The sequence below is a fragment of the Podarcis melisellensis genome (genome assembly GCF_964234715.1).
Source record: "Podarcis melisellensis genome assembly, chromosome: Z".
Classification (NCBI taxonomy): Eukaryota; Metazoa; Chordata; class Lepidosauria; order Squamata; family Lacertidae; genus Podarcis; species Podarcis melisellensis.
The window spans coordinates 953,368-973,662 of record NC_138547.1 but is presented as its reverse complement, the minus strand read 5'-3'; the positions used below and the strand labels follow the sequence as shown (position 1 = coordinate 973,662).

At 49.0% G+C, this 20,295-nt stretch overlaps 1 protein-coding gene across 4 annotated transcripts in view; it reads left to right on the top strand.

Annotated features, from left to right (window-relative positions):
* ADGRD2 (adhesion G protein-coupled receptor D2) overlaps nucleotides 1-13,739 on the top strand; it is a 63,478-nt gene extending 49,739 nt beyond the window's left edge. Inside the window, exons 23-27 of one of the 4 annotated variants that reach the window (XM_081896367.1) lie at nucleotides 971-1,028; nucleotides 1,220-1,278; nucleotides 6,021-6,051; nucleotides 7,208-7,243; nucleotides 12,411-13,739. In XM_081896367.1, the coding sequence (XP_081752493.1) occupies nucleotides 971-1,028; nucleotides 1,220-1,278; nucleotides 6,021-6,051; nucleotides 7,208-7,233 (174 nt within the window). In that variant the 3' untranslated portion in view covers nucleotides 7,234-7,243; nucleotides 12,411-13,739. Of the gene's footprint in view, nucleotides 1-970; nucleotides 1,121-1,219; nucleotides 1,279-6,020; nucleotides 6,052-7,207; nucleotides 7,244-12,410 lie in introns of those variants that run through there. The other 3 variants (XM_081896364.1, XM_081896365.1, XM_081896366.1) reach the window with 3 other exon arrangements.
* Nucleotides 13,740-20,295: the final 6,556 nt, after the last annotated feature.

The following is a 20,295-nucleotide window of genomic DNA, read 5'->3' as shown; positions in this document are numbered from 1 at the left end:
GCGCAGTGATCCCTCTTGCTGTTCTGGCTTCTGGGATTCAGAATATTTTTTTTTCTTGTTTTCCTTCTCCAAAAACTAGGTGTGTCCTGTGGTCTGGTGTGTCTTATAGAGCGAAAAATACGGCATATAAAGTTGGTTGGGTGATGGCTGTTTCTGGCTGACTGTTTCTTCTCCAGACGTAAAGAGCACCAGAAGAGGCTGCTCTAGATCAGGCCAAAGGAGACCCATCTATTCCAGAGTCTTGTAATCACAGTTCCCAGCTAGGTGTCCCCAAGGAAAACCCACAAGTGGGAGTCAAGCACAAGAGCAATTCTCCCCAGGGACAGACTTTGGTAATCTTTTGCAATATGATGCCCTGCGCAAGACCAACATTTGGTGCCCCAAAGCAGATCTTCTGAGTTATGGATCTCCTTGCTTTTGTGTCCCCTGCGCCACCCTAATGGATATAAAAAACTTCTGCAAGCAACTTCACTGTATATTGTTCCAAGCTGTTATCTCAGATCATTGCAAAATCAGTCAGCGCATAACTCCCGCTTGCCTCAGTGAAAGGGAGGAATATATTTTTTCATGCTGTGTCATATTAGCGAGAGCCATCTTGCCTCCTCTTCCATCTTTATCAAATCTTTCAAGTCTTAAGTAAAGCTGTGCAATTAAATGCCTAATTATAAATAGAAGTCCGTCTGTACTCTTTTTAAAAAAAAAATAATTTAAGTTCTGAGTGAGGCTTGGCATAGAAAACGATACAGAGAAGATTAGCATGGACCTGCGCAAGTGGATCTTCTTGATTTTGTGTCCCCTACACCACCCTAAATCCAGCACTGCCCTCCGCCCCCCCCCCTGGTTTCCAGCAACTGGCATTCGGGTGCCCTGCTGCCTCCAAGTGTGGAGGGTGGAGCGTGGCCTTGGGAGGCTGGGAGCGGCCTGTCTGGGGGGGTTGTGGATGCTGTCCAACTGCTTTGTGTCATTTCAGAACTGTTCCCACCCCATCAATTATCTGTCAAGCCCTAGGAACACGTCCTGGGAGGTGGGTAAGTTCAGCCCCTCCACCCCAGAGAATACAGCCTCCCCCTCCTCGGAGAAGGACTCTGCAACGAAGAACAGCAGCGGCAAGGGTACAAAAGTGGCGCTTCTTCCACCTGCAATGAAATTAGCATCTTTGACTATTTTCATTTCGTTTTGCTTTTGCATCCCAACTGATTCTCCTTTCTCCCTCGCACAGGGAACTTCAGCGCCAAAATCCCAGCGGGACTTGCATCAATTATGTCTCCAGAGAGGCCGGTATGTAGCTCATCCTCACCTACCCAGATTATTTGATTTATTTATTTACTTATTTATGCTGCCTTCCCTTCTGAGGAGCTCCAAGGTGGTCACATGGTTCTCCTTGACTCCTTGAGTTATCCTCACAGCAACAGCCCTGCAAGGTAGGCTGGGCTGGAAGGCAGCGACTGCCCCTCACAAGGTCTCGCCCAGTGAGCTTCTTGATGTCCAGGAGAGAGACTGGAATCCTGGCCTCCCAGCCCATAGTTCAACACTAACCATTGTGTTGCACTGGAAGCTGTTTGTTCCAGGCCGCACCCTTGGTCCACCTGCCTCCACCTCCTCTGATAGGAGGCCTTGACCCAGATGTACCTGGAGGTGCCGCGGGGGGGGGGTGTTGAACCTGGGACCACCTGCAACTGCAGCCTCTTTCTCCCTCCCTTCGAATTCCACTTTCTTCTCAGAGCACTTAAGAATGTCTTTAGGATTCCAGTGGGTGCAGAATTTGAAACTTACCTTATTGTTGTGAAGTGGCCAATAGTGTGTGTGTGTGTGTGTGTGTGTGTGTGTCCCCAAGGAAATGTTTCTTCTGCACTGATCTGGACCCCCACTCCATGGAAGGAGCTATCTCATGACGATGCCTTCCTTCCCCATTGAGAACTCAGAATGGCTGCAAATGCAGCTGACGGATGAGATGCATAGCTGTCAAGCGTCCCTTATTTGGCGGGACAGTCCCTTATCCCAGCGCCATGTCCCGCTGCTGTCCCTTATTGATGAGGCTTCGTTTGGCTGCTGGCTGGGCTTTCTGCCTTTGGCTCAGAGGGGCTCAGAAGTTGAACATACCTGTGCCCGGAAAATCCCTTATTTGGGCTGCTGATCCCTTATTTTCGAGGCTGCTGGTCCCTTATCTTCAAATCTGTAAGTTGACAGCTATGATGAGATGTAGAACAAGCAAAAAAAGACAAGTGCCCGCTGGCTGCCTCAAAAGTAGGAACAGAGGAAGATGCCTTGCACAGAGTTATACCCTTGGATCACCCGACTCAGTACCGTCTACACTGACGGCCAGCAGCTTCTCAGTGTGTCACCTGGGGCCTTGCCCATCCCTTCCTGGACTGGACCCAGGACCTTTTGCCTTAGAAACAGGTGCTCCACCACCAAGGTATGACCTGTCCCATAAAACTAGGTCCGCAGTCAGAACCAGACCATGGGGCCACCCGACTCAGCACAGCTCTCCATGGTTTCAGGCAGCCCCCCCCCCCCCGCCTGCATCATGAAGATGCCAAGTATTGAAACTGGAACTTTTTGTGTGCTTTCTGCCTCTGAGCAAGAGCCCTTGCCCTGAAGTGAAGTAAGGTAAAAGCCAGTGGGACTCCCTCCCACTGGAGGCAGCAGTGGCAACCAGCTGGGAAGGCTTTGACAGAGGGTTAGGCAAGTGCATGTGGGGGGGTGTCTATGGATAGCTCCTAGCCAGGATGGCTCCACAGTTGGAGCGGCAGTGCTTCCGAATGCCAGTTTCTGGAAACACCGGGACGGAAGAGGGCTCTGGTGCGCCAGTCCTGCTGTCAGGTTTCTCACGGCTGCTTGGCGCTGTGGGAACAGGGTGCTGATCTGTCAAGGCTCTTATTACATTCTTATGTTCCCTACCCCACCCATGAGAGTTTCCCCTAAATATATTTTCTCTGCTTTGATGATTTTGGAATGCAATTGCTTTTCTCTTCAAGTGATAGAGGCGGTAGGGGGAGGAGACGTTTGCCCCCTCCTTTTCCAATGCAGTGTTAAACTGGAGCCAAATATAGCTGTCTGCTGTCTCCCCCACTTCGTGGCATGTCCTCAGCATCTGCTAGCGCTGATTAGGTGCCTTAGCCCCTTTAACCGCCTTGTTTTCCTTCCGTGGGTCCTGAGAGGTGGACTTCCCCTCCTCCTTCCAGAGTCCCACTTTTATCATCTCGCCTTCGCAGGCAGGGAGCAACAATTCGTTTTAGAGCCGTGCCAAAGGCACTGGAGTGTAGGAGCACGGGGGGCTTTTTAAAAAGGCACCCTTCTCTCCCGAGAGCCTGGGCGACCAAAACAACAAGCCCACCTAAAAGGGTCACGGCTACTGAGCTGCCCCTAAAGCAAGCAGGCGTGTTGCGGAAAGATTGCCATGCGTTGCTAGAGACAGGGTTGACTCCATGCAAGGAGGGCAACTCGCTCATTGTTCCATCAAGCTTTCTGCTGACAGCGGCAACCTCCAAGCTGACGGTCTGAATGACGGACTCTGAAAAGTCAGAAATAGGTTTTCAAAGTTGATTACTTTTTTGGCCCTGTTTGTCCCCCGCTATCAAACTGGATGATGCCAAGTACTAACTATTCAACTCCCAAGGGCGCTAGTTGCCTCTCAGCCAAATAAACAGTGCTCATCCTCCCCATCTTGTTTTGTTTTTGTTTACTAAACCATCTGAAAAACAGGCTGGGGAGTCTTCTGGCAAGGATGAACCCTGGGCTCATTTTGCTGCCCTGATTGGCCAAGCCGGTCAGCGGCTGAAATGGAAACCCATCAGCTTCTCCCCACTTACCCCGGGTGTTGGGCAAGAGGCACCACGCCATTGCCTGAGCTCCTAGGAACTCAGCCTTTGGCTCAGGCTAGAGGGATTAATTTTGCAATTTGCGCAGATTTCTGAAATGCCAAGGTCGGTCGCTGCTGATTCCCATCTGTTATTCCCAGAAGCAAAGATACGATCAGCTGCACACGGGGTTTAGAATGTTGATTAATTTCGTTGTTGCTTTACATCACGGAGACAACAACAAGAAAAGAAACACATAATTAAGAAATAGAAGACTGAGTATAAACATAGAATTAAAATAAAGCCCGTTACTGTCATGGGCAAAATACAGATGACTGAATCAATGAAATCCACAGATAAGCAGGTGGAGGTGACAGACCATGTGCTTCCTTATTGACATTTGTAATAAAATCATAAAAACAGTGGTTACAGTGGTTACCTTGGGTTACAGACGCTTCAGGTTACATACACTTCAGGTTACAGACTCCGCTAACCCAGAAATAGTACCTTGGGTTAAGAACTTTGCTTCAGGATGAGAACAGAAATCGCGGAGCAGCAGGAGGCCACATTAGCTAAAGTGGTGTTGTTGTTGTTTAGTCGTGTCCACCTCTTCGTGACCCCCTGGACCAGAGCACGCCAGGCACTTCTGTCTTCCACTGCCTCCCGCAGTTTGGCCAAACTCATGTTAGTAGCTTCGAGAACACTGTCCAACCATCTCGTCCTCCGTCGTCCCCTTCTCCTTGCGCCCTCCATCTTTCCCAACATCAGGGTCTTTTCCAGGGAGTCTTCTCTTCTCCTGAGGTGACCAAAGTCTTGGAGCCTCAGCTTCAGGATCTGTCCTTCCAGTGAGCACTCAGGGCTGATTTCCTTCAGAATGGAGAGGTTTGATCTTCTTGCAGTCCGTGGGACTCTCAAGAGTCTCCTCTAGCGCCAGAATTCAAAAGCATCAATTCTTCGGCGACCAGCCTTTTGATGGTCCAGCAGCTAAAGTGGTACATCAGGTTAAGAACACTTTCAGGTTAAGAACGAATTAAGTTCTTAACCCAAGGTTGCTGGATCAGGCCAGTGACCATCGAATCCAGCACCCAGTTCTCACAGTGGCCAAGCAGGTGCCTGAATAGGAAACCAGAACAAGAGCTGTATCTCTCCAGCAACTGGGGTTCAGGAGCCCTGCTGCCTCTGAGAGCCATCGATAGCCCCCTTCTCTTCCATGAAGGGGAAGAGAAGGGCCCCTTTGTCCTGATCCATCAGAGGCTCTTCTCGTGTTCCCAAATTCTTACTGCTTTCCAGTGGTACCTCGGGTTAAGTACTTACCGTATTTTTCGCTCTATAAGATGCACCAGATCACAAGATGCACCTCGTTTTTGGAGGAGGAAAACAAGAACAAAATATTCTGAATCTCAGAAGCCAGAACAGCAGGAGGGATCTCTGCGCAGTGAAAGCAGGGATTGTGCTTGTTTCAGCTCCCTGTTATCAAAATACAGGGCTGGGAAGGGCCTGGGGAGCCAAGTCCCCTTACTGCCCTTGCTGGCTTCTGGTATAGCTGCGCAGCCTGCATTCGCTCCATAAGACGCGCAAGCATTTCCCCTTACTTTTTAGGAGGGGAAAAGTCTTATAGAGCAAAAAGTACGGTAATTCATTCTGGAGGTCCATTCTTAACCTGAAATTGTTCTTAACCAGAAGCACCACTTTAGCTAATGGGGCCTCCTGCTGCTGCCGCACCACCGGAACACAATTTCTGTTCTCATCCTGAAGCAAAGTTCTTAACCTGAAGCACTATTTCTGGGTTAGCGGAGTCTGTAACCTGAAGCGTATGTAACCCGAGGTACCACTGCATAACCTTGCCGTAAAACAAAGAGGAAGGAACGCTAAAAAACAGACCAGACATTGCACGTGACCTCCCATGCAGGCTTTGTGAAAGCAAGTCGGTGTGGATGCTCAACAAACACCCACCAGGAAGAATCCCACCCTCTTGTGCTGATTTCAGCCTCACAGCCTGAGTGCAGTGCAGGGAATCAAACAGTAATTCCGTTAGTAGAGCTAGATCAGAAGACTACCAGGTGGACTGACTTAGACTGCTTCATGTTTGCAAAGCACTTTGGCATTGGTCTTACGACACCAGAGGAAGCTGGGTGGGGGGCTGTTGAGTCTGGCAACCATTTACCTACCTGTTGATGTGTTCTCCCCCCCCCCCTCTCTCTCTCTCTCTTTCTCTCTCAGGCTGTACAACTGACTGCATTCAAATCATCAGGTAATGCTTTTCGCATCTGCTCTTTCCCTGGCCTTACCTGAGCATCCTGTGTCACCTGATTTTCACTTTCTTTGATGATGGGAGTGGAGAAGGCCAACATTCTTTTTCATTTCTGCTTTAAAAGTCTTTGTTTAGTATTCCTCCCAGGCTTAGACATTTGCACTTGCTCATAGTGCTGGCAAAGAGACTGAGTTGGGTGCAGAATCCTTGCTGGTGAGAGGAACGTTGCCTTGATTTCTAAATAATAATAATAATAATAATAATAATAATAATAATAATAATAATTTATTGTTTATATCCCACCCATCTAGCTGAGTTTCCCCAGCCACTCTGGGCGGCTTCCAATCGAGTGTTAAATACAATACAGCATTAAATATTAAATACTTCCCTAAACAGGGCTGCCTTCAGATGTCTTTTAAAGATACGATAGCTAAGGGACGTGGGTGGGGCTGTGGGTTAAACCACAAAGCCTAGGACTTGCTGATCAGAAGGTCGGTGGTTCGAATTCCTGCAACAGGGTGAGCTCCCATCGCTCGGTCCCTGCTCCTGCCAACCTAGCTGTTCGAAAGCACATCAAAGTGCAAGTAGATAAATAGGTACCGCTCCAGTGGGAAGGTAAACGGTGTTTCCGTGCGCTGCTCTGGCTCGCCAGAAGCAGCTTAGTCCTGCTGGCCACATGACCCGGAAGCTGTACTCGGGCTCCCTCGGCCAGTAAAGTGAGATGAGTGCCGCAACCCCCAAGTTATCCGTGACTAGACCTAATGGTCAGGGGTCCCTTTACTTTTAAAAATAAATAAATGAAAAATAAGATAGCTGCTTATTTCCTTGAAGTCTGATGAGAGGGTGTTCTACCGAGAAGGCCCTCTGCCTGGTTCCCTGTAACCTCACTTCTCTCAATGAACCTGAGCTGACCCAGCCCTTCAGAAGGGTTGCACAAAGTTCACAATTTTCTCAAAACACACCAGACGAGCTGCTGTGCCAAATAGTTCCAAGTGCCTGTGCGGTTCATCTCACACAGGGGGGTGGGGTGCGTACCTGAAGTGAGGCTTGGGTCCTGGGCAGTGGGCTGAGCAGCGTAGCACCAAACCCCCCCAATTGCTCACATGGGGGGAGGGGAAACCAATGGTGGTGCTTTTTTCTTTGTGTTTTGTTTTAGAAAAATGTTGCTGGCACTCACCATGAAGTTTTTACAGTAGGTGCTGCACTTTTAACGGTGTTGGGGGAAGGTGCCGGTACTGAGTACCCTTGAGTAACCCCCCCAAAAAAGCCCTGGGGGGGAATAAAACAACGAACCCAGCGGGAGCGAGAGAAGAGGGAGCCACAGGTGCTGTGAGCACTCAGAGGTCGCTGACCCTGCATCAACAAAGCCCCTATTTCCCTGCAAATTGTTTTAAGCTCGCTAAATAGGGACTTATTTTCTTTAGTTGTAGGTCTGAACAAAACCTAGACATCTTGAGTTGAGAGCTCTTGTTCAAATATTTTGTTGGGGGCTTGCTTGTGGGTGTGCAACCCCCACATGTGTGTTTGTACACACTCTTGTGAAGCACAAAGTCTTTGCCCGTGCATTTCTTCCCCTTTCTCTCTCTCTACCTCTTCCACCCAACCCTTTCTTTCCGTCTAAGCAAGCCTGTTTAAAATATATGGCAAAGCCAAAAGGATAGCCATGAAATTAAGGTCAGGCAAGAGTTAGATCTGGAACTCTGGCTGATTTTGCAAAGATGTCCGACTCTCATTTGCTGAGCCATATCAGCAACAAGGACTTGCTGATCAGAAGGTCGGCGGTTCGAATCCCCATGACGGGGTGAACTCCCATTGCTCGGTCCCTGCTCCTGCCAACCTAGCAGTTCGAAAGCATGTGCAAATGCAAGTAGATCAATAGGTACCACTCGGGCGGGAAGGCAAATGGCGTTTCCGTGCGCTGCTCTGGTTCCCCAGAAGCGGCTTAGTCCTGCTGGCCACATGACCCGGAAGCTGTACACCGGCTCCCTCGGCCAATAAAGCGAGATGAGCGCCACAACCCCAGAGTTGGCCATGACTGGACCTAATGGTCAGGGGTCCCTTTACCTTTACCTTTTATCATGAAGTTTACATAGGAACGTAAGACAGCCTGCTAGGTGAGGCCAGGGGCCACTGGAGTTCAGCATTCTGTTCCTGCTGTGGCTAAATAAGACACGTAATCCTGAGGCAGGAAAGAGGCTTAGTTAGTCCATCCAAAGCATCATATTCATATATTGGACTTGACCTAATGACTTAACCTAAAGGCTTGCAGGATTCTTGTTGTTGTTGTTGTGATCAGAACTCCAAGATCCACCCACCAGAGCCTGATGTGAAGGGCATCCATTTAGTATTAAAAACCCAGGAATCTGTTTTGAGTGACAGGAACACAGGAAGCAGCCTTATACCAAATCAGGGTAAAGGTAAAGGTCAAGGACCCCTGGACGGTCAAGTCCAGCCAAAGGCGGCTACGGGGTTGCAGTGCTCATCTCACTTTCAGGTCGAAGGAGCCGGCGTTTGTCCACAGACAGCTTTCTGGGTCATGTGGCCAGAGGACTAAGCAGCTACTGGCACACGGAGAACTGTGATGAAAGCCAGAGAGCATGGAAACGCCGTTTACCTTCCCGCTGCAGTGGTACCTACTTATCTACTTGCACTGGTGTGCTTTTGAACTGCTATGTTGGCAGAAGATGGGACAGAGCAATGGAATGAACCAAGTCAGATCATTGTTCCATCTAGCTCAGTATTGTCTGCACAGACTGGCAGCAGCTCTCCAGGGTTTCAGGAGTCCCTCCCAGACCTACCTGTAGAAGTCATTGGGGATTGAACCTGTGATCTTCTACATGCAAAGCAGGTGTTCCACTATTGAGCTACAATCCCAACCTCACAGTCCTTTCACATTCTCGGTTCCTCCAAAATTTCTTCATTTGAGCAGTATAATAATTAAAGACAGGGGAAGGAAATTTTGTTGCTGATAGGTAAGGTAAAGGGACCCCTGACCATTAGGTCCAGTCGTGGCCGACTCTGGGGTTGCGGCGCTCATCTCGCTTTACTGGCCGAGGGAGCCGGCGTCCAGCTTCCGGGTCATGTGGCAAGCATGACTAGGCCGCTTCGGGCAAATTAGAGCAGTGCATGGAAACACCGTTTACTTTCCCGCCGGAGCGGTACCTATTTATCTACTTGCACTTTGACATGCTTTCAAACTGCTAGGTTGACAGGAGCAGGGACTGAACAACGAGAGCTCACCCTGTCGTGGGGATTTGAGCCGCCGACCCTCTGATTGGCAAGTCCTAGGCTCTGGTGGCCACCTGGCATGGTGACTATGCTCTGCCTCCAAAATTGGAAGTAGAAAGTCTTCTTATAATCACACAATGGCAGAGCTGGAAGGGACCCCGGGGTCATCTAGTCCAACCCGCTGCAAGGCAGGAATCAGAAGGTTCTTCCTGAAGCTGGAAGCTGCAGGAAGTGAGAGGGCTCTGGTGCTCGAATCCTGCTTTCTGGTTTCCCGCAGGCATCTGGCTGGCCACTGTAGGAACAGGAGGCTGGGCTGTTCTTCAGGTTCATCTGGCCATCTGTCTAAGTGGGCATAGACTGAACTTGCCAACCTTTTGCCCTCCAGATGTTTTGGTCTACAATTTCCATTGTGTCCCTCCAGGCAGCACCAGGCAGGTAAACCCTGAATTAGACAGATGTTGTTGTTGCTGTTGTTCAGTCGTTTAGTCGTGTCCGCCTCTTCGTGACCCCCTGGACCAGAGCATGCCAAGCACTCCTGTCTTCCACTGCCTCCCGCAGTTTGGTCAAACTCATGCTGGTACCTTCGAGAACACTGTCCCACCATCTTGTCCTCTGTCGTCCCCTTCTCCTTGTGCCCTCCATCTTTCCCAACATCAGGGTCTTTTCCAGGGAATCTTCTCTTCTCATGAAGTGGCCAAAGTCTTGGAGCCTCAGCTTCAGGATCTGTCCTTCCAGTGAGCACTCAGGGTTGATTTCCTTCAGAATGGATAGGTTTGTTCTTCTTGCAGTCCATGGGACTCTCCTCCAGCACCAGAATTCAAAAGCATCAATTCTTTGGCAATCAGCCTTCTTTATGGTCCAGCTCTCACTTCCATACATCACTACTGGGAAAACCAGAGCTTGAACTTAGACTGTTAAACCACGTCTTACAAGCTGTGGTATGTTGTAGCTGGATAACCCTGGACTCCAGGGCTCCCTTTCTCTCAAGACAGCCAGTTGCCCCCTTCCCACCAACTGCTTGACCACTGCTTCAATATCCCTGAGATGGATCTAGCAACCAAGCAAGTAAGCCGCTTTGCCAACTCCGGTTTAGAAAGAAAAGGAGTATTTCCCACCTGGGCACTTTTGCCTTTTGTACCCCCTGAAGTCCCTGTACCATCATGACTGCAGGAACAAAAGGGGATTTTGCTGCTTCTTCCCTGACACTGGGCATATTTACCTGAGAATAAGCACCGTTTTCTCATGGGAAAGAATGGCATAATTTTCAAAGTAAAAACAATTTTGAAAGAACTTATTTTAATCATGCACATTCCTGGCCAGCCACCCACAGGCTATACAATAAGTGAGAATAATGGAAGAGGCGAAGCAGTGATCAGTTTTCTTCATCTGAAGGCTTTGACCTTAGCTGTGTTTATGGTTTATTTACACCATTTATTTGCTGCCGAGGTGGCATCCAAGAGCAGACATAAAAAGGGGGGAAAGGAAAGGAGGGGGAAAAACAGGAACAGGGTAAGACAAAAAGAGTTATGCAGAGCTAGGAGAAGCGAAGAACGAAATCTGTGGCTGGTTTGCAACTAATTGCTTGTCAGCTACCTTGCAACAAATATATTATTTTAAACCCACGGATAGTTGTGCTTGATTCCTGGGCATCTGCTATGGCGTTGTGAAGAAAGAGATATCATTAAACCAAGACGGACACAATTTGTTTGCATTAGGAAGGCTGCACTCACTCCCTCCCTCTCCCTTTGAAAGCTTCTGGACCCATTCACAGCACAAGAGGCTACAGGTTCCTACCTCCGAACGCAGACATGCACCTTCTAATGAGTTTCTGGCTGCTTTATGAAGACATGATCTTCTGTCAATATTCATTACACCCCATTATGTGGGGAGGTGAGGCCCCTGGGAAGTAGGGGAGTGGTGGGGGGTGCTGCTACATATTTGCACAGACAATAAGAAACACATCTTTTTCATCTTGGTGAAGAAGGCAATCGCCTCAGCCCCCGGCTCCTCGAGTGTCAGCCCATTGTTTCCCTGTGATAATTTCATTATCCGCTTTGAATACATCTTGTTTGTTGCTAAGCTGTGCATAGCAACATGTGCCTCGTCTCCACAGCTGGGCACCCGAGCAGCCGAGAAGAAGCCATTCTGACGAACTGGAGCTCACACAACCTGCCCGACTTGGATTTTGTTTATATAAGCAGCAGGCAGACCTCAAGCCCCAGGGGCCCGGCAAAGCAGCAGTTCAGAGGCAGACTTTGGCAACATACGCACCCAGACACTTGGGAGCGATGCCGCTTTTAACAGCCGTGGATTCTGCCCCCAGAGAATTCTGGGAGCTGTAGTTTGGGATGCTGAGAGTTGGAAGGAGGCCTCAGTATCCCTCCTCATGAAGCTACAATTCCCAGAGTTCCCTGTGAAGACAGGTTGCTTCTTAAACCACTCTAGGAAATTGCAGCCCTGTGAGGGGAGTTGAGGCCTCTTCAGCACCCTTCATGGAATGCAGCTCCCAGAATTCTTTTGGGGGGAGCCATGACACTTTAAAGGGGAAGTAACCGTGGTTAGGGACGCGGGTGGCGCTGTGGGTTAAACCACAGAGCCTAGGACTTGCTGATCAGATGGTCGGTGGTTTGAATCCCCGCGACGGGGTGAGCGCCCGTTGCTCGGTCCCTGCTCCTGCCAACCTAGCAGTTTGAAAGCATGTCAAAGTGCAAGTAGATAAATAGGTACCACTCTGGTGGGAAGGTAAACGGCATTTCCGTGTGCTGCTCTGGTTCACCAGAAGCGGCTTAGTCATGCTGGCCACATGACCCGGAAGCTGTACGCCAGTTCCCTCGGCCAGTAAAGCGAGATGAGCGCCGCAACCCCAGAGTCGGCCACAACTGGACCTAATAGTCAGGGGTCCCTTTACCTTTTTAACAATGCTTTAAGTGTATGAAGGTGGCAAGGGAGCTGGATTTGGAAGGACTGTTGATGCTGGGGAGGCAAGATGGCGCCTCCTCCCCATTCCAGATACACTGTTGCATCAGGAGCGTTGGAGGGCCCTGATCCTGCAGCCTCCAGGACCTGTGATCCCTGACCCAGTGTGGGTTCTGCTGTCGGCTGTGCTGATGCCTCTGTCTCTTCTCCCTTAGGCTTATGAGAGGAGCTGCTCCAGGTGATCTCCTCCACCACCACCCCCCAGTTCAACACAAATGATCGAAGAATTGCATCAAGGAGACCAGAAGGCTGTGTGCAGCTGGCTGTTTCTTCCTCTACTTTCCCAATGTCTGGCATTGAACAGGCTGGGCTTTGGCCCCTGGTTCACTGGCCAGGGGAGTATTTGCCAGGCGTCCTTCTTCCCCGACTCATCCGTTCTGGTTTCCTTAAATCTGTTGATGTCCTCCTCTCACGGACTGTGACTCTTGCTGGCTTTTCTTATCGTGAGCTTTGTATGGCCTTGGAACAGCAAACCTGGGAGTTCACAGTCAAAACTCACCCCCCCCACCCCACCCCCAGCCCACTTTGCTTTCTGTGTTTTGGGCGAGAGATAGAGCTTTGTTTTCCTATGCGAGAAAATTTGCGTCACCCTGCTCTTGTCCCTACAAGACGTGCCACTGGTTTCTCATTTTTGAAAAACAACAACCAAGTGAACACAGTGAAAATGCATTGAGACTTGAGCCATGGCTGAGCTCTCCCCCATGGCTTGTGAGGGAGCCAGTGTAAGGGTTAGGGGTCTCAGGCTGCGATGTGGGAAACCTGGCCTTGAATCCCCCCTTAGTCAAGTGAAGCTCACTGGGTGACTTTGGGCCTGTCACTGCCTCTCAGCCAAACCTATCTCACAGGGTTGAGAGGATGAAAAGGGGGGGGACCATGTACCCCTCCTTGAGCTCCTTGGAGGAAAAGGTGGCATTCAAATGTAATTAATAAATGACGACACTTGTGGCCCTGTTAAACGTTCCCAAAGTGGCACGTAGAAATTGCCCACTATGGGCCTGCACCTCCATTTCCTCTCGCTTCCACTCTGGTGGCCTAAATTGCACGTCCCCCTTTTTTGGGAGCCCTCCACCTGCCGCCCAAGGCACCTCGTGGCCTTCCTCTCTGCTTTCCTGCCGACAAGGGCTTCCTCACCCCCGGGGTCTTCCTCCATGGCGCCAGAGGATTAAACATATTTTCAATGCCAACTCTGCGGAGTCAACTCCTGCCTTTTCTCCCGTTCAGAATTTGCTTTGTGTTCTTTAAGTGTCTCAGTGCCCTGAGCCTGATGTTAGAAACCTTTAGATTATTGTTTTTTAAAAAGTAATAATATTGTGACACAGTTTTAAAAATGGTGGAGCCATGCTTTTGCAGACTAACCCGTCTCCTGGTTTTCTGCTGTTTCCTGTGTCTTGCTCTGTTGCTGCTGTCTGTTCGTCGTTTTAACAAACTGATTGTATGGATTAGTGCCTGGCTACTTGAGCTTCCCTTGGAGGGAAAGTGGGGTTTATTAAACTTTCAGGAGAACTACTAAGGTTTCTGGGCTGCTGCTTTGGAATGTGATCAGGATCGTGCCCCCCCCCCCCCCAGAGAGGGAGAGAGGGAAAGGGAGACAGAGACAATTTGTTCATGACACTAAGCAAACCTCGATCATGGTTTATTACAGCTTGTGGCTTGTCTGGATGAGACCACGCATGCACCCTCATCCAGGTCACTTCCTTGCTGGTGGCAGTGATTCAGCCACCAAGATCAGAGGATGAGCGGAGCAGTCACAGTCTCCTCCCTGTGCCCTGTCTTGGCTCAGTATCACGTGTGAACCAGACGTGAACAGGTAGTCCTTCATTTGCACCAGTGCCCAGCCATTGCAGCTGGATCCACTGGATCCACCAAACAACAATAATTCAAGCCAGCAGATAAAAAATTCAGCAACTTGTGACTCGAAGCAGCCCGTATGGTCAGCTAAAAGTTTTGCAGGCTGTTCTACCAACAGGCTATCTCGATCCGAGAAAAGTCCCGTTGCCAAAAAAAATAAAAAAGTAAAAATGAGTAATGGCTCTCTCTTCCTCCTCCTGCCTTGAAATTTGGCAGGAAAGAAAACGAAACTCAGAACAGTGCATTGTCATTTTCGTGGGATTTGGAAAGCAAACACTTCCATTCCGCTCTGCCTCATAGTTTTCGCACGAGACTTTAAAGCTGCTCCCCTGATCTGGAGTGCCAGGGGTCCCCCACACCTGTTAAAAACATAGTCCAGATATAACACCTTCCATAACTAAAAACGTGGTGGAATGTGGCTTTGAAGAGGGACGGGGGACTTGTGTCTCTTAATCTCTTTTTGGGCTCCCAACTCCCTTCAGCCCCAGCCAGCATGTGACGTGGAGCCCCAGGTGTTCCTATCTCTCAATCTCTCTTGACCACTGGCCTTGGAGACCCGGAGTCTGATAGTGCCTGAGAGGCCTGGCAGGCAGATCTTATCAGGGGGTGTCGGCATGATCCCCACCCCACTACTGGCGTTCTCTCCCTCTCCCTCTCCCCAGCCCTGAGGTCATCACTTCGCAAGGGGTGGGGAAGCGGACTGATCTGCTCAGTGGCCATTGAGCCACATGGTCAGTCCCTGCTAGCCTCCTGCCCTGCCTTCCCAGAGAGCCCAGCAAAGGCCTCTGTCGAAACTAGAGGGAAGTGGGTGAGTGGGAGGAATTCCTCAGAAGACCTTTTGTTGAGGACATTTCTGAGGTTTTCCTTTTTCTCATGCCCCCAAAGAGAAGGCCCCTTTATAATAATAGTAATAATTTATTATTTATACCCCGCCCATCTGGCTGAGTTTCCCCAGCCACTCTGGGCGGCTTCCAACAGAACACTAAAAACAGAATAACAGAATAAAACATTAAAAACTTCCCCAAACAGGGCTGCCTTCAGATGTCTTCAAAAAGTTTGCTAGTTATTTTTCTCTTGGACATCTGGTGGGAGGGCGTTCCACAGGGCGGGCGCCACTACTAAGAAGGCCCTCTCCTTGGTTCCCTGTAACCTCACTTCTCGCAATGAGGGAATCGCCAGAAGGCCCTTGGAGATGGACCCAGGTGTCCAGGCAGAACGATGAGGATGTGAAGACGCTCCTTCAGGTATACAGGACCGAGGCCGTTTAGGGCTTTAAAGGTCAGCACCAACACTTTGAATTGTGCTCGGAAACGTACTGGGAGCCAATGCAGATCTCTCAGGACCGCTGTTATATGGTTCCAGCGGCCACTCCCAGTCACCAGTCTGGCTGCCGCATTCTGGATTAATTGCAGTTTCCAGGTCACCTTCAAAGGTAGCCCCACGTAGAGCACGTTGCAGTAGTCCTTTGCAGAATTTTCTCTACATATCACTCAATTGTGTACAAGGGGATCACTGAGTGTACATGGGGCCCACCCCTGCCCCTGCCTCCCATAATCATTCCCAGCAATGCCTTTGCATCCGGGATACTGTGGGGACAAGGGGCTGCTTCTCAGGGGTGACTCTCCAGTAAAGCCAGACTGGCTCCCTCCTTGTTCTTCTGTCCCGGTAGCTGAAGGCTTTCTTGCTCCAACAGGCTTTGGGGAACTGACTGCTTTTAAGGAAAGGACTGGTGATGTGCTGGTTTTGCTGCAATTATTGGTATAGTATTAATACACACACACACACACACACACATTTCTATCAATGTTTAATTGGCTTTTATTGATTGTTCTTTCTATGTTTTTAGCGGTTCTTATTTTTATCTGTAAGCCGTCTTGAGTTCTGTTAGGGGGAAAGGAGAGGTGTAAATACCATATTTTTCGCTCTATAAGACGCACCAGACCATAAGATGCACCTAGTTTTTGGAGGAGGAAAACAAGAAAAAAAAATATTCTCAATCTCAGAAGCCAGAACAAGAGGGATCACTGTGCAGTGAAAGCATTCATTCCATAAGACGCACACACATTTCCCCTTACTTTTTAGGAGGGAAAAAGTGAGTCTTCTACAGCAAAAAATACGGTAGTAATAATAATAATGGCCAAGTGGGGGATATGAATGCTGGTCACCCAATTCGTAGTCCAGAACTCTTAACTACAGTAACCTACTGGCTTGCAAACAGGTGATAAAATATGTGTTGAACTCCACCCCCTGCATAATTGTTTTGGGAATTTTCCCTCCCCCTTGGGGAGGGCAGAGGATTTTGAGAGGCTGCTTGTTTAGAACAGTAGAGGGAGACCCTCAGCCTTAAATCACCATGTTCGCTGGTCAGGTGTTGGTTTAAATGTTTATACTGATTGATTTGAAAAAAGGGGGAGAAACCTCTCAAAGAGGTTTACAAAAATAATGAAACAATAAAAGCACAGGCCAAAAAATGTTAAAAGCGACTGTTTACAACATTTGAAAAAAAAAAGAATATCAATTATAAACTAAAAACTATCAATAAAACTAGCAAAAACAGTTTAAAGCACATGTAAGCACACTGCACATCTGGTTGGGTTTGTCTGAACGAGAAAGGTTTTTCTGGCAGATACCAAAAAGGATGCTGGGAAGGTGTTTGCCTGTTGCCAAGAGTCACAGAGTTCCCAAGGGGGTGTGAATGCACTAAAAGATTGATTTCTTAACGAACACAGAAAGAGACAGGGTGGTGATATTTGGAAGCCAGGAACATCCACTGGCTTGCCAGCCCTGAACTCCCAATTCCCATCCCTGCTTCTGTTGGCTGATGGGAGCTGGGAGTCCAATATGGTATGAGCAGGGCTAAGCCACAAGATTCCTGTCCCTGGTGGCGCAGCTCCAGTTTCAACATAGAAACCTTCATGGGGGATGAGGCAGAGTGGGAGCATCTGTGGCCACAGCACCAGACCCAACCGCCTATTTCTGCTGCTCTGCCTTCGTATCAACCACCTCCTTTTTGGCTGCAGAGAGGCTTCCCTCTTTCCTGCCCCCACCAAACTCCCAGCGCAGATTTTGTCCCAGACTTCCTTCTGGGAGGAATGTGGGACCCCCCACACACACACACACACATCCCAGATGGACTCAAGCCAGGTGCCTTATCACAGTCAGCCTCTTCCCCCAGAAACATTTGCCGTCCAGCATCTGTGGGAAGAGATTTCTGCTTCTCCTGCCTGTCCCGGCGCTTTCCAGTCCTTGCATTGGAAAAATGGTGGCTCATATTTTAATTTTGGTGCCCAGGCAAATGCCATTGCAGAAGACCAGCATTTGCCCACTGAAGCCAATTAGTGCAGGAGACTAATGAGCCTTTAGCTGAGGATTATGGGGAGGGTGGTGTGTGTGTGTGTGTGTGTGTGTGTGTGTCTGCCTTTCCGTACAGAGCCGGCCAACTCTGCGTGCATAAGAATTGCCTCAAGTGTTACATGACTGAGCAAACTCCCCCAAAACTGCTGTTATTCCTAGGCTCACTTGTGAGGACACGATCCAAACAGCTTCAGCCATGGGAGGCCTGTAAATAGCATGCCTAACACCTGCTGCCAAAAGATGTCCTTCAGAGAGGGAGAGAAATGTGAAGAGACAGGGATCTGGCCCTGCTGGTGGAAACTTCTTGCACCCAAGGTGTTGACCACCCATGTCATGCTCTCTTGGCAGGACTCAGCCCTGAACCTGTAATTTGGTGATAAATGGAGCAGAGTCTCTGAGCAGGTACAGAGTGCCTTTCTCCACCACCCTGAATGGTACCCAACCAAAGATGCGGACATTTTTTGAGGAGGGGAGGAAAAGAAAACACGCACACACAGAGCTATAAGTGAATTGAAAAATTTATTGGAATGTCTTATTTGGTAAGATAGTTCACCACTAACCAATGCTCAGAAGGACCTTCTGAGTAAAATGTTGAGAAGGGAGACACTTAAGAGCACTTTTTATTTCATAAGGAAAAAAACATAATACAGGCAGAGCTTGGCACTTCCAAACTGTCTTCTCCAACTCTTTCAAACCAGAAGAGACACACAAAAGTAGTCCAAACATTATATGTGGAGCAGAAAATGCAGCGGTGTAATCAAAACCCACAGGCGGGGGAATGAAGCGATCACAGCAGCATTGTCAAAGCGTCTGAAGGCTTCTTCATCAAAGGCTCTGCAAAGGTCTGGTGGGAAGGCACACAACAGCCTCACAGCTGCTCCTCCACAGAGCTGTGGCTTGGCTCTGATGGGGCGCCACCAAACCCAGATCAGAGAGGAGCTCCACTCGGTCACAGGGCAAGGGTGGGTGGGCCTGAGTGCTTTCACTGAGAAAAGGGGAGCAAGGAGAAAACAAACACGGGAGCCCTGCCTTCATCAGGTGCAACCTCTGCTATAAAACAACTGAGTCATTCCTGACATTTTATTACTGTTTTCAAAGCAAGAGGAAGAACAAGCAAGTGAAGGGTCCTCTGCATGGAGAAGACGGGGAAAGGCTATTGGGCGACAGAGAGAAGGCGGAACTACTCAGCACCTACTTTGCCTCTGTCTTCACCCACAAGGAAAGCGATGCCCAACCTGGTGCCAACTGAATCAATGATGTATGGAGGGAGCTGCAGTCCAAGATAGGAAAAGAGATGGTAAGGGAACACCTGGCTACTTTAAATGAATTCAGATCTCCAGGGCCTGATGAGCTGCACCCAAGGGTACCAAAGGAGCTTGCAGATGTGATCTCAGAGCCTCTGTCTATGATCTTTGAGAATTCTTGGAGAACAGGTGAGGTCCCTACAGACTGGAGGTGTCCCCATCTTCAAAGAGAGGGAAAGCAGACCCATGTAACCACTGACCAGTGAGCTTGACATTGATACCAGGAAAGGTCCTAGAACAGATAATTCAGCGGTCAAACTGTGAGCACTTAGAAAAGGATGCTGTGATTTCTAAGACCCAGCATGAGTTTCTCAAAAACAAGTCATGCCAGACGAATCTAATTTCTGATCTTGATAGAGTTACAGCATTGGTGGATCCAGGGAATGCTGTGGACATAATATATCTTCATTTCGGTAAGGCTTTTGACAAAGTCTCCCATGATAGTCTTGCAGATAAGCTGGTAAATGTGGGCTGTAGATCTGTAGCTGGTTGACCGACTAAACCCAAAGAGAGCTCACTAATGGTTCCTTACCATGCTGGAACAAAGTGACAAGTGGTGTTCCACAGGGTTCTGTCCTGTTGTTGTTCAACGTCTTTATAAATGACTTGGATTAAGGAATCTGCAGGTGGGGAGGGATAGCTAATGCTGCAGACTCAGGATTCAAGATGACTTTAACATATCAAAGAACTAACAAAACTAACAAAATGAATTTCAACAGGGACAAAATATATGCTTCTACACTTAGGTAGGAAGAAACAGCTGTGCAAATATAAGAGGGGGGCTAAGTAATACATGGGGAAAGGATATATGGGTCTTAGAAGACCACAAGTTTATCATGAGTCAACGGTGTGATGCAGAAGCAAAAAAACCGAAGCTATTCTAGGCCGAGTTATCAGAAGTCTAGTGTCCATATCAAGGGAAGTCATAGTCCCTCTCTACTCTGCCTTGGTCAGACCACACTGGGAATACTGCGTCCTGTTCTGGGCTCCACAGTGTGGGAAGGATGTTGACAAGTTGGAACATGTGCAGAGGATGGTGACCAAGATGACCCAGGGTCTGAAAACCAAGCCTTATGAGGCGAGGTTGTTGGAACTGGGTATGTTTAGCCTGGAAAAGAGGAGACTGAGAGGAGATGGCTCACCATCTTCAAATAACTCCAGGGCTGTCACATGGAGGACAGAGCAGGTTTGTTTCCCTCAGCTCCAAAGGTTAGGACCCAAACCAATGGATTCAAGTCAGAAGAAAGGAGATTCCAGCTCAATATCAAGAAGAATTTCTTGACAGTGGAGCAGACTTCTATGAGAGATGCTGGACTCTTTTTTCCTTGGAGGTATTTAAGCAGAGGTTGGGTGGCCACCTGTCATGTATGATCTGGTTGAGATTCCCTGCCTTGCAGGGGGCTGGACTAGATGACCCTTCCAACTTGAACCTCAGGGGTTCAAGTCATGTTCCAGGAGGGCTCATACCAAACCACAGCAGGCCCTCTGGAAGACCAACAAGACTAAACTCCAGATGATCCCAATCAGTAGTTTC